General features: G+C 42.9%; 1 protein-coding gene across 2 annotated transcripts in view; it reads right to left on the bottom strand.

The window, feature by feature from the left end:
* Nucleotides 1-8,251: 8,251 nt before the first annotated feature.
* LOC139559367 (CUB and sushi domain-containing protein 3-like) overlaps nt 8,252-13,789 on the bottom strand; it is a 700,638-nt gene continuing 695,100 nt past the window's right edge. For both annotated transcript variants that reach the window (XM_071375335.1, XM_071375334.1), the window contains exons 67-70: nt 12,106-12,218; nt 11,675-11,762; nt 11,382-11,517; nt 8,252-10,675 (exon numbers count right to left, since the gene is read on the bottom strand). In XM_071375335.1, the coding sequence (XP_071231436.1) occupies nt 10,516-10,675; nt 11,382-11,517; nt 11,675-11,762; nt 12,106-12,218 (497 nt within the window). In that variant the 3' untranslated portion in view covers nt 8,252-10,515. The remainder of the gene's footprint in view (nt 10,676-11,381; nt 11,518-11,674; nt 11,763-12,105; nt 12,219-13,789) is intronic.

Here is a 13,789-nt window from a genome sequence, read left to right on the forward strand (position 1 = left end):
TTGTACCTGTTTCCTCCAGCATCTTCACAAGGTCCTTTGCTGTTGTTCTGCGATTGATTTGCACTTTTCGCACCAAAGTACATTCATCTCTAGGAGACGCGTCTCCTTCCTGAGCGGTATGACGGCTGCATGATCCCATGGTGTTTGTTCTTGCGTGCTATTGTTTGTACAGATGAACGTGGTACCTTCAGGCGTTTGGAAATTGCTCCCAAGGATGAACCAGACTTGTGGAGGTCTACAATTGTCATATTTCTTTTGATTTTCCCATGATGTCAAGCAAAGAGGCACTGAGTTTGAAGGTAGGCCTTGAAATTCATCCACAGGTACACCTCCAATTGACTCACATGATGTCAATTAGCCTATCAGAAGCTTCTAAAGCCATGACATAATTTTCTGGAATTTTACAAGCTGTTTAAAGGCACAGTCAAATGAGTGTATGTAAACTTTTGACCCACTGGAATTGTGATACAGTGAATTATAAGTGAAATAATCTGTAAACAATTGTTGGAAAAATTACTTGTGTCATGCACGAAGTAGATGTCCTAACCGACTTGCCAAAACTATAGTTACAAGAAATTTGTGGAGTGGTTGAAAAACGAGTTTTAATGACTCCAACCTAAGTGTATGTAAACTTTCGACTTCAACTGTATGTGTTTAGGTAAAATTAACATTTTGTTTTATACTATAAACTACTGACATTTCTCCAAAATTCCAAATAAAAATAGTAATTTAGAGCATTTATTTTCAGAAAATGACAACTGGTGGAAAAAAAAAAGATGCAGTGTTGTCAGACCTCAAATAATGCAAAGAAAATAAGTTCATATTTATTTTTAAACACAATACTAATATTTTAATTTAGGAAGAGTTCAGCAATCAATATTTGGTGGAATAATCCTGATTTTCAATCACAGCTTTCATGTGTCTTGGCATGCTCTACACCAGTCTTTCACATTGATGTTGGGTGACATTATTCCACTTCTGGCGCAAAAATTCAAGCAGCTCGGCTTTGTTTGATGGCTTGTGACCATCCATCTTCCTCTTGATCACATTCCAGAGGATTTCAATGGGGTTGAGGTCTGGAGAATGGGCTGGCCATGACAGGGTCTTGATCTGGTGGTCCTCCATCCAAACCATGATTGACCTGGCTGTGTGGCATTGAGCATTGTCCTGCTGGAAAAACCAATCCTCAAAGTTGGGGAATATTTTTGCTGAAGCACCCCCAGATCATCACCGATCCTCCACCAAATGTCATTTTGAAATTTTGTGGAGGATCGGTGATGATCTGGGGGTGCTTCAGCAAGGCTGGAATCTGGCAGATTTGTCTTTGTGAAGGATGCATGAATCAAGCCACGTACAAGGTTGTCCTGGAAGAAAACTGCCCCGCAGCTCCCGGGTCTGCCGAGCAGAAATATCAGCCACAGAGAGAGTCACAAGATTGTACTTCGCTCAACTTTCTAGAGCAGTGGTCACCAACCTGTCAATCGCCAAGGTATTCCTAGTCGTTGGCCAAACATTTATGTAAAACCCAACGATAAAGCCTTGTGTTCCTATTTTTACTTTTTTTGTCTTTGGCTGTTGGTGATAGGTGCACCTGATTCAGCTGCCCTGCGCATAGGTGAACTGTTGCCATTTTGAACCATTTCATTCTGCCTTCCCGGCGGGCCAAGTGTAACGACGTGCGCTGAGTCGGAAGCAAGTTCAGGGAGTGAGTGTTTTAATAAAATAAACAGAACATAATACAAAACAAGAAACACTAACACCAGCACACAGACATGAAACAGAAACAATGACACATGGGGAAGGAACCAAAGGGAGTGACATATATAGGGAAGGTAATCAGGGAAGTGATGTAGTCCAAGTGAGTCAGATGACGTGCAGGTGCGCGTAATGATGGTGACAGGGTTGTGCCATAACTAGCCGCCTGGTGACCTAGTGACCTAGAGGCCGGAGACGGAGCACACAAGTGACACCCAGAGAGCAAATCAAGTACACTATAGCCTATCGCTGGCCAATCGGATGGCTCAGATGACCGTTGACTGCAGTAATGTAGCAGGCATAAAATAAAGCTACAGCAAAGTTGATACTGTGAGATTTCAAAACATTTAAAAACATGACTAGAGAAAGACTGTCAACGAATAAATCAAATAGCTTCTGTTTTTATGAGTGAGTTCATGTTTAAGTTCTTACTCACCTGTCAACACTTTGTATTCAGCACTTTCATATGAAACAAAATGCCCGTTCTTCCTATTTCCACTCTTTTATTTTAATATCAAAGAATATTTCACTTTCTCTGTTCATAGGAGTAACAACATGAATTTGTACATGAGGCAGAAATAATGCAGTGCGACTCGAGTTTCACCATCAGCTGTAAGACGGAGTCCCTTTTTGGTCAGTGTCAGTGGAGGAAAGGGAGAGCCGAGGGATGTTGAGAGGCGGACCCTCAGTCTGCTGCTCTCTTCCTTCACTGAGACTCACCATCAGATGCATGGCACCATCAGCCCAGTAAAATAAAATAAAAAATGAAATCAGCTGTGCTTCACAAGTAATACAACAACGGATCTATTACTGGTGTGATCATATAGCCTACCTCAAATTTGATACATTTGATAATAAAAATGGCCCGACCAACAATGCATTGGCAGGTAAATTCAAGCAAAGCCAGTGTGCGGTGGTAATGTATTGGGCCTATAGCTTACTGCACAAACCTCATTGCTCCAGAACTGTTTTTCATTGGTTAATGTTGCATAGGCTTACATTTTTTAAGTAATGTTAAAAAATATCTGAGTTGTAGATTTCAGCTTGCATTTTGACTCGAAGTGATCTTGACTCAGAAAAGGTTGGTGACCACCCTTCTTGAGTTGTCACGCCCTGACCATAGAGAGCCTTTTTATTCTCTATTTTGGTTAGGTCGGGGTGTGACTAGGGTGGGTAATCTAGGTTGTTTATTTCTATGTTGGCCTGGTATGGTTCCCAATCAGAGGCAGCTGTTTGTCGTTGTCTCTGATTGGGGATCATATTTAGGCAGCATTTTCCCCACTGTGTTTTGTGGGATCCTGTTTATGTGTAGTTGCCTGTGAGCACTTCATTGACATCACGTTTAATTTGTTCTTTATTGTTTTGTGCGTTTCACTTCAATAAATATGTGTAACCCATATCACGCTGCGCTTTGGTCTGAATGTTCTTACGACAATCGTGACAGAAGATCCCACCACAACAGGACCAAGCAGCGTGCCCAGGAGGAGAAGGTATCCTGGACTTGGGAGGAGATCTTGGATGGGAAGGGATCCTGGACTTGGGAGGAAATCATGGCAGGACAGGATAGCCTTCCTTGGAAGCAGATGGAAGGAGAGAAGGGAGGACAGCGACGACGCCGGGGTTCGCGGCCACAAAGGAAGCCCAAAAAACAGCCCAAATGATTTTTTTTGGGGGGGGCACACGGGGTGGTTGGCGGAGCCGAGGAGTGAACCAGAGCCAGTCTGGGAGAAGATGGAGAAATTGGAGGAGAGTGAGCGGAGAGAGTCAGAGACCGTCAGTGAGTTGATTGAGAAATTGGAGGAGAGAGAAATGAGAGAGTTGTTGTGTTGGTGTATGATGCACGACATTCGCCCTAAGGAGCGTATTATCAGTTTGATGCCACCTGAGTCAGCTCTCTGTACTCGTCCTGAGGAGCGTGCTATCAGTCTGGGAAAATCTGTGCCGGCTCCACGCACCAGGTCTCCAGTACGCCACCCCAGCCCTGTATGTCCTGTGCCAGCTCCTCGCACTTGCCCTGCAGTGTGTGTCACCAGTCCGGTCCCACCTGTGCCGGCTCCACGCACCAGGCCTCCAGTGCGCCTTCCCAGTCTGGTACCACCTGTGCCGGCTCCACGCACTAGGCCTCCAATGCGCGTTCACAGTCCAGAGCTTCCGGCGACGGTTCCCAGTCCAGAGCTTCCGGCGACGGTTCACAGTCCAGAGCTTCCGGCGACGGTTCCCAGTACAGAGCTTCCGGAGACGGTCCCCAGTCCAGAGCTTCCGGCGACGGTCCCCAGTCCAGAGCTTCCGGCGACGGTTCACAGTCCAGAGCTTCCGGCGACGGTCCCCAGTCCAGAGCTTCCGGCGACGGTTCACAGTCCAGAGCTTCCGGCGACGGTTCACAGTCCAGAGCTTCCGGCGACGGTCCCCAGTACAGAGCTTCCGGCGACGGTTCAGAACAGCTATTTCCATGTTAAAATGTTATGGGATACATTTTCTCCATTGTTTTTGATGGTAGGCCACTCTGGTAGACCTACATTATGATCAAATAGCCACAGTAGCCTATGCACAGAAGTTGCACAGAATTTTTACGACGTTCAAGTTTGCTCTCACCAGACCTGAAATTTGCTCAGTGCCAAAAGAATTTAGAGGGAACATTGCTGGCAAGCATTCATTCTCATATGGCGGCCCCAATGTCTGACCAGAATGAGACATATATCAAATTCCCGAGACAGGAGACACTTGGGTTCCACAATGCGGAAAGGAAAGTGACCTTGACTGAGGAGGAACAATGGAGGGGAAACATCAAAGAACCAGACTACTCCTCTTCTCTTTTTTTTCTCTCTGTTGATCTCGCTCTTCCCTAGAAAGCACTGTCGTTTAGATTGCCCTCTGACTTTACAGCTGCCCCCACCCCCCCATATCAGCCAAAGTGTGCTCTTACTTCCGCCAAGTCTGCCTCTCTCTCTCCTCTTTCAAATCTAGCCGTCGTCATGGCTGAAGTTCAAACGAGACAGTGTCTCGATCCGGCTGGTGAGAATCTCATCAAGGCGAGTGCACCGGGCAGATGCCGAAGTGGAGAGAAACAATGGAGACATCTGCAGCTGCTTCTCTTGTGTAGCCATGAGTAGATTTGCAATCTGTATTTTCAGCAAGGGGACAATTAACCCAACAGTATGGGAGGCTGTACGTACGTACTGTGAAAACTGTTGTCTGATTTGGAAGTGAAACTGTCTTGCTTGAGGAAAAGAAGGACGGAGTTGTGAAAACAAGAGCGTTCTGGCAAGGCGTGGTTGGGTTCAGACATAAATTACAAGTCTTTGCCATTCATCTCAGTTGTAGTCCTAGGAGAAAACACAATCTCAGTTGTTCAAGACAAATGAGATCTCTAATGATGATAGGATGGAATATCAATCCTACATGTAGTAACTCCTGTTTATTGTCTTGTCATTTGAATGTGTCTAACAACAACAGGTTGTCTACCTACTTGATTTCCCTGGTGGTTTGAGAGCTGTGGATGGTGATGGTGATTGTGCACATGGATGGTCAGTTGATTATCCATGCCTGGTTCCAATACATCAGACTGGACACCAACCATCCATGGCGGCCATTACATTACACTGCAACATAACCCAGACTGATCTACCTCTCTCTCTTTCTCTCTCTCCCTCACTCTCGCTCTATTTCCGTTTGGTCACTACTTCGACTCTCTCTCTCTCTCTTTCTCTCTCTCTCTCCTTCCTTCTCTCCAATGGCCATGCCTTCATAGACAGCATTTGATTTCATCTTCTAACCAGACACTACTACAAAGTCTTTGGGTGTCAGCTTGAAGTGCATGGTGGCAAAACAAGACGATTACCTCTGTGTTTGATCTTTGGAGTCTGCATGGAAGGGTGTCCAAACAGAGAGAAATCCCTATGTGTCTAAAAGAGAAAAGCTCGGAGCTGTCCAGCGCTAAGGCATGCTATCATGGAGATGAAAGGAACTCATCTCACACTAACACCTCTGGGAAATGCCTGTGCATGAGATCCCTTACTCCTCGAACTCGGCAATAGGAATGCCTGCAACTAGATTGGTACTTCAACATTTCCAATCTAGCCCATTGATTGATCCAACATTCAACCATTGTTTTAACATGACTGCTTCCTTTTGAACACAGACATTGGGCTTATGACTCAAAGTCTGCATCCCAAATTGCACTTTATTCCCTACATAGTGCACTGCTTTTGCACTAGCATAGGAAATAGGGTGCAATTTGAGACTCTACCTGAAGCAGTACTTCACCAGGGAGTGAACAGACTTGAAAGCTACACCTCCGTTCTGACTGTAGTGCTGTTGAAAAGGTTGCTTACGTGATCAGCATACCGTCCACTATAATGATGCTGTTCTGAGGAAGGAGCATCAGTACAAAGAGTGTACTAATGGTGATCACTGTGCTTTCTACTAGAGTAAAATGACAGACTAATTAGGCAAAACAAATCTCTAATGTATCCTAAGTGTTGTCTCTAAATGAGAACAGTTCATTGAACATCTCAGAGGTGATCTACTGCTGTATGACTCAACGCACTGTAGTCATGCCATAGCCTAAGCCAGTGTTTCCCATCTCCGGTCCTCGAGTACCTCTACCTCTAACACATTTTTGTTGTAGCTCTGGACAAAAACACCTTGTCAAGGGCTTGATGATTAGTTGACAAATAAAATCAGGTGTGCTCGTCCGCGGTCACAACAAAAATATGTACCATTGAAAGTGCTGGAGTACCGGATTTGGGAAACACTGCCCTTAACTACAACATTGCCTGCCTACTGCTCATTTCATGTTCGGCTCGCAGTAACAGGTGCTATTTAGACAGATCAAGGTTGCCAACACAGATCAGGATGTGACTCCTTTCATTGTTTTACTTTCATTTGCCTGTCAGTGTGTTTATTTGTGTTTCAGACTGTGTACAACCGACCACATCAATACCACTGTTAGTTGGTCATACATTTCCTCAGTTCTCACGCTGTCTGACAGCCACCTAGCTCCCCTCTTCTCTTTCTCAGTTCTCAAGCTGACTGAGAGCAACCTAGCTCCCCTCTCCTCTTCCTCAAGCTGTGTATATGTGTGTGTGTGATCACCCCCGTGTGTGTGTTTATGATCACTCCATTCTGCTGGTGTGTCACTTCCTGTCCTCAGAACCCACCAGAGGGCTGTCTTCCCCCCCTTCTCTCCATCTCTCTCTCTCGCCCCCCCTCTTTCTCTCCAACACTCATCCACCTCCTCTCTTGTTCCCCAAAACCTTGGTTTATTTTGTCTCAGCACTACAGTCTGATGTTTGTTCTCAACCTCTCAGCACTCGCAGAGCACCTTGTGGTTCGTTTCATCTTCTCTCCCCCTCTCCTTTCATCTCTCTGCCCAAGCTATGATGGAGCGTTGATATTTCCACAACTTCAAATGTATTCTTGAAGTTCTATGTTCCAGTTCTATGTTTCAGTGCTATGTTCCAGTTCTATGTTCCAGTTTTATGTATCGTGCTGCTTTCATGTTTATTATCAATACAAGCTTCAGCGTCAGAATATCAGGTGACTACACGGATCAAGCCGGATATTATATGCTTGCTTTGCTGCTTGACATAAACACTGTATATTTTAGTGTTATTTTTGGGGTTAAACATCATGACATATCCCACCAAGGTATCCCACCTTAACTCTCCTATTTCTCTATATGGGATCAGAGAATAGCAAAATCAAATTCAAGGTTCAGTATCTTGACATGGAATTGCCATAGTAAACCATAATAATGACATGATTAACTGAAAGAAATATCCACTTGAAAAGTCTTGAGAGTAAATAGATGAAGTCAATAAGGAGTGTATTGATCTATTGACTAGCTTCTCCACACCTGATTGACTTAATGTGCACAGTAACACTAGAACGCTTTACACGGATAGATACAAGCCCTTCATTCCACTGTCATTGGGTTCGACATGCCAATTCACCCTGTCTGTATACAGACCATCAACCCGCCCAGCTGTCTAGTATTGGCTCACTAATAAGAATGAGAGTGAGCGAGAGACAGAGACAGAGAAAGAAAGGTGAGAGAGAAACTTTGTCAAATGAATGATAGATCAATTCCAGTTGTCATGGGCAGAGCCCACTGCTACACTCTATTACGGACGGTAAAACTATGCAACCCAGCAGCGATTCCTGGGGCTTTTCATTCAGCCTCCTATGAATCAAACTATGACAGGGCTGTCACTCAAACAAGGTCATAATGACTCCATTGGAAGGGGAATTAGTGCAACAGTTGTGATATCTGTTCAGTGGTTTAAGGCTATTTCTGGGTCTCAGTCTGTGTTGAGGGCTTGTATGATACATTGTATGGATCGGGCTGTATTCGTCATGGGAGCCAATCCATGCAAAGACTACTGTAACCAGAGGGAAATGCTAGATAGTGTGTACAGGCGTATACAGTAGAGAATATCATATACATCTAACACATCTAAACAAAGTGAATATGGAATGAAGAAAAGGGCGACACTTTACAAAAGCAATTAGCCTTTTTTAATCTTACATTGCATTGGAAATGTACATAATAGATTCATACATGTTACAAATAATTTGTTCATAAAAATATATTTCTTTAAAAAAAAAGTTTTTTTTAAATCATATTTTTTCTTATTTTTTTTAAATGTTTTATATATTTTCAATGCATTTAACATAGGAGTACCCAGCTGTACTGTACTGCAAATCATATTTCGGCTTCCTAGAATTGTATGGGTTCTTTATTGCAGTCATTTTTATAGGAAAAGCTAAATGGCAAAATAGATTGAAAGGTTAAAAAAGATGGCACCTGATGAGTGGAAAGGAGCTGCGCTGTGTCACAAGACTGTGTCAGTGTTTAGTGTTTGTTCAGCAACACATGAAGTCCTGTGAGGTGAAGGAGAGGGGGAATGAGACCATACGATTATAAAGAGAAGACAGGAACAGGGGGATGAGGAGGAAGGAGCAGCAGACCTGGTTCACATGGTTTTTGGTAGGCACTGTAAAAACCACCCACTAGGATACATAGAGTAATACAATAACAACAACAACAACAATTCAAAACAAAACCGTAACAAAAAAGTGCAATATAATGAAAAGTCACAATGAAAATGTTGTGCGGACGAGTAAAAATGCCAAATAATATCAAAAGAAACACAAATTCTGGAAAGATCGATCTCATTGATTTGCGGTTGGCATGGCGATTGATGTCACTGTCAGTATAGAGTATCATCAAGTCTGCAGATAGACTGATCTGGTCTGTCATTGGTGAGAATGATGCCAGAGGTGTCACTGGTGGAGCCCATTGATCCCTTTCCGTATTAATGTGGGATGAGGTCGTGGTACTGCTTTATCATAAAGGCACTGTAATAAATCACAGCTTGGAGACCTGGGGGACTGCAGTCACGGACACCAATTAGGACTGACTCAGGTCCAATTGGTGGCACTGGGCATTGATACGATACAGGAGGCAATTCATCTCATCTAGTGTTGAAAAATGCATCTGTTCTGCAAATTACATCATCAGACATTTTTGATCAGAATAAAAATAAAAATAAAGATGGTTCCATTGCACATTATTTCAACAAAGTTCTATCGCTCTGTCGCTACAGACAGATGAAGGGATGAATACAGTATGAAATATGATTGTTAAACCTACTGGGATGATGTTTGATTCTGCTCTGCTCTTCTGTCGATGTTGGATGGATTTTGTTCCATGATGTTGTCCCCCAGAACTTTCAAATGGCCGCAAGCAGTACCGATATTGTCTTTAGATAAAGTGTAACAATTCCACATTTAGAACAAATTAAATGACACTCATTTAAAATAAGTTTTAATTTGCAGACTTTAAGATCTCAATACTGACATTCCTTATTTAGATCAGAATGAAGATGGCTGTAAAGGCTAATAACGTTACCAAAGTATGATCCAAAGTATGATCCAAAATGGAAAATAAGAGTTAAATATTTTCCAGAAAACCTTTCTATTCACATCACAGTTAACATCAATAGTTCAAACACTTCTGATTGCCACAGTGGAAAAGAAACACAGAATATGGGACTGAGGCTAAAGGAGAGGGAGTCACGGTCAAAACCGTTGTTTTAAAAAACGGTTTAACCTTTAAAAAATTAACCAAAAAATACCTTTGTGTGTTTGACGATGTGAACAGCATATTCTGAAATATCTTTTTTTCTTCTCTTTTCTATAAACTCTTCATATAATCTCTCTCCCTTTGGCCCCTCCCATGTGGTAATATATAATACAAAAATATAGGTGGTGAATGCTCCTCCTATATATGCAAGAAGAAGATTTACAGATCCTTTTCACTTTATATAAAAGACCCAATCGACTGTGAAGAAGCACTCGCAGAGTGCAATATAATAAGGTAGCGTAAGAACTCTCCAGGCCACTCGCCGACCACCGTGAAGATTTTCATGTTTCTCAGTTCTCAGTTCAGTCTTCTAAAACGTGATGTTGGGCTGGTCTCCCAGTGAGTGTCCTTCTCGACACACATGACCCAGTCAAGGTTCCTGAAGAGTGTGCTTTATGTACCAGAGGAACGGTTCCTTGTTCCTCTGTTCGTCTCCCCAAAAATGTCTGACACGCCTCTATTGGAGTGTCTCCATCGCTATCTCCAGTCTCGATCTAAACAAAATCAGCTTGTTTCGCAAAAGCACTTTTGTTGTTCTTTTTTTTTACCTTGATATAAAATAAGAAAAACACGATGCAGTTTTTGCGGTAGCGGTCGTCAAGCGGACTTCATTATACCATTGTGCAGACTGTGTTCAGGTTGGGGTCAAACCGGACAGCTTTGCCTTCCACCGACTTGGCGCTGGTGTTGTACATGGGGTTCTCGAAGGCCGCCTGGCCGTTGTTGTTCTCGTGGACGGAGCAGCCTGTGTACTGGGTTTTAGGAGTAGTCCTAGAGAAGGACAAATACATGGTTCTGACTCAATGTAGAACAAGAGTCAGGGTAATTCAACATGTAGCCTATCTAATATGTACTGGGTTTTAAGAGAAGTCTTGTGGAGGAACACAGCAATGGTTTATGGTTTTATATGTGAATAACAGCAACCCGTATGTCAAACAAATTCTATGGATCACGTGTCAAATTCATTCCACGGCGGGCCGAGTGTCTGCGGGTTTTTGCTCCACCCTTGTACTTGATTCACGAATTAAGGTAACTAATTAGTGTGGAACTCTTCTCACCTGGTTGTCTAGGTCTTCATTGAAAGGAAAAAACAAAAACCCGCAAACACTAGGTCCTCCATGGAGTTTGACACCTCTGCTATAGATCCTGACGGAGTAGCACAGTATAGATGGAGGATCTTAATTTGAGCCAGTTTATTACAGTAGGAAGATAATCCTGCGGCAACAAGAAATGCTAATTATTATGTGGATTATAATTAATGGACCTTTTTGTAGGGGTTGAGACATTTTTCGTAAGGAAAAATCAAGTCAAGTGGAAATTAAAATCTTCAGAAGCCTTTTTAAACCTCAAATACACTATTGCAGGAAAGTTATCCTGCAACAGGGTGATCAACTTAAGATCATACATCTGTATGTGGCCTTTACTGTGAATTCAGCCCACAGTATAAAAATAGCTGGTGGTGGGTAGGTACACTTACCTCTGTTTGTAAAGATAAAACCCGAAGCCTGCAAATATCAGGGCGAAAAAAGGCACAAGGATTGCTATGGCCACAGAGCTACTGTTTGTACCATGAGGTGGGTTGGATGAGTTATTACTCTCTGACATGTTCAAACCTGTGTGGGAGAGGAGACATAGGAACAACATTAATATTCTCACACTCACCTTTTGGCCTATATCAACTATCCATTACATACATGTTTATTTCTATATACTGAAAGGCCACAATATTGTTGACATTGAGAAAGCTGATATAAAAACCATAATGTTTACCTAGCCTCTGCAGTCCAAACTGGCCGTAGTCTCTACCCTGTATGAAGCCCTGAAAGACGTATGTGGCACCGTCAGGTTCTGCAGACACCTAGGGAGACAGATATGGCCAGTCACTAAGTTAGTCATTCAGTCAGTGAGTGTGTCGGTCAGTCAGTGAGTCACTTATTTCTTTGAATGACACTTTTCACTATGGGGTTACGTTTTAAAGGAAAAATCTACATTTTCAGGACAGCATTTGAGGCCATTTTGTAATAAACATGAAGTAAAAATGTCCAACAAATAAATGTCCATTGATATGTCTAACAAATGTCAATTTCAACATTTTACACCACATCAGATTGTTATTAAGATATGTAAGTCTGCTAAATGACTAACATGTAAATGTTTCAATTCCACAAATCCTTCCTGTTAGTAAATAACGGTAAACTTACAAAACCGTCCATGGACCACGTCTCCTCCTTGACCTTGCCCAGCGTGGTGTGAGTCGACGTTTTCACATGGTACATCAGCAGCATCAACCGTGCTTCTTGGCTCTTATAGACACCTGCAGCACAACAGAACACAGGGGGACAAGAGGGTCAATGTGAGGCCAGGGTACAACACTGATATAACTGTTGGTACTCAGGGGAGACGATCACAGACAATGACCCCATGATGATGGTCTCCCTCGCTTATCTCACTGTCTGTCTATCTGTCTCTCTGGCTGGAAAATGAAAGCAGGTGATATGAACACTCATTGAGCCATATTCTTCAACCATGGAGCAATTTCCAGCAGTAGAACACTCATCAACTGTACTTCCTATTTTTAACTGCCTCCTGCAATTGAAGGCAAAGAAAGGGAGCACCCTATTAAGGCCTATCAGAGGTCCCGGCCCTTCTCTACCTCTGCAGCTCTGAACTGACTGATGTACACAGTGGTAGTAATAAGACACATTCAATTAACACACCCAAACCATTTCCTGGCCTCTCTAAATGTAAAATAAGCTGTTATTAAAAACACAAAATGGCCACCTCCATCGCCTCAGTGTTATGATTACATTGTGATCCCTATATCTCCCAGACACGGTCATTTCTTCTCAATGAGTATGTGAATGAATAGTTCTTCATTCACCTGTCTAAGTCATAATTGGCGACGGCTGGGCAATTCCCAGTCCAATTTAAATGGAGAAGATTAATTAGATGATGTAAATGACATGTCAGCTGGGGCTAAAGGCATTCGTGGAGAAACGAGGGGGGTAAGAGCGAGGGGGAAGGAGCAAGGGGGGAAGAGGCCTCGACACTCCGGATAATTATGGTAAATCCGTCAAAGATTTGTCAGATTTGTCGGATTAAAATTTCATTTAAGCGAAATTGGGGAGGGGTTTTACACGTCTGTTAGGCTATATAAATGAAGTACATTAAGGGACAGAATCATTTGCATTTTAGGGACGTCTATGTGAAAACGAATATATAAAATAAATGAGTCATCAGGATCATCAGCCAGGTTGTTCAAGATTGACATCGAAATTGGAAGTCTATCCATGTCCTGAACACATCGGGAAATGCCTTCAAAACCAGCCACTAGGGGTAACAGTGAGCCCTATTACTACCAAGTAGCCTTGGGTTTTGCTAAGGCGTTGTGGACGGGGGTGGTGGATGGGGGTAATAAAATCAAACTTTATTTGTCACATGCGCCAAATACAAGTGTAGATTTTACCGTGAAATGCTTAATTACAAGCCCTTAACAAATAGTGCAGTTCAAGAAGAGTTATGAACATATTTATCAAGTAGACTAAAATAAAAAGTTATAATAAAAAGTAACACAATAAGAATAACGATGCTATACACAGGGGCACCGGAACCGAGTCAGTGTGCGGGGGTACAGGTTAGTTGAGGTAATTTGTACACGTATGTGGGGATGAAGTGACTATGCATAGATGATAAACAACGAGTAGCAGCAGTGTACAAAAGGGAGGGGGGGGTCAATGTAAATTGTCCGGTGGTGATTATATTAATTGTTCAGCAGTCTTATGACTTGGGGGTAGAAGCTGTTGAGGAGCCTTTTGGTCCTAGACTTGGCGCTCCAGTAACGCTTGCCGTGCGGTGGCAGAGAAAACAGTCTATACTGAAGTCTTT

The sequence above is a fragment of the Salvelinus alpinus genome, chromosome 29, assembly GCF_045679555.1.
Source record: "Salvelinus alpinus chromosome 29, SLU_Salpinus.1, whole genome shotgun sequence".
NCBI lineage: Eukaryota > Metazoa > Chordata > Actinopteri > Salmoniformes > Salmonidae > Salvelinus > Salvelinus alpinus.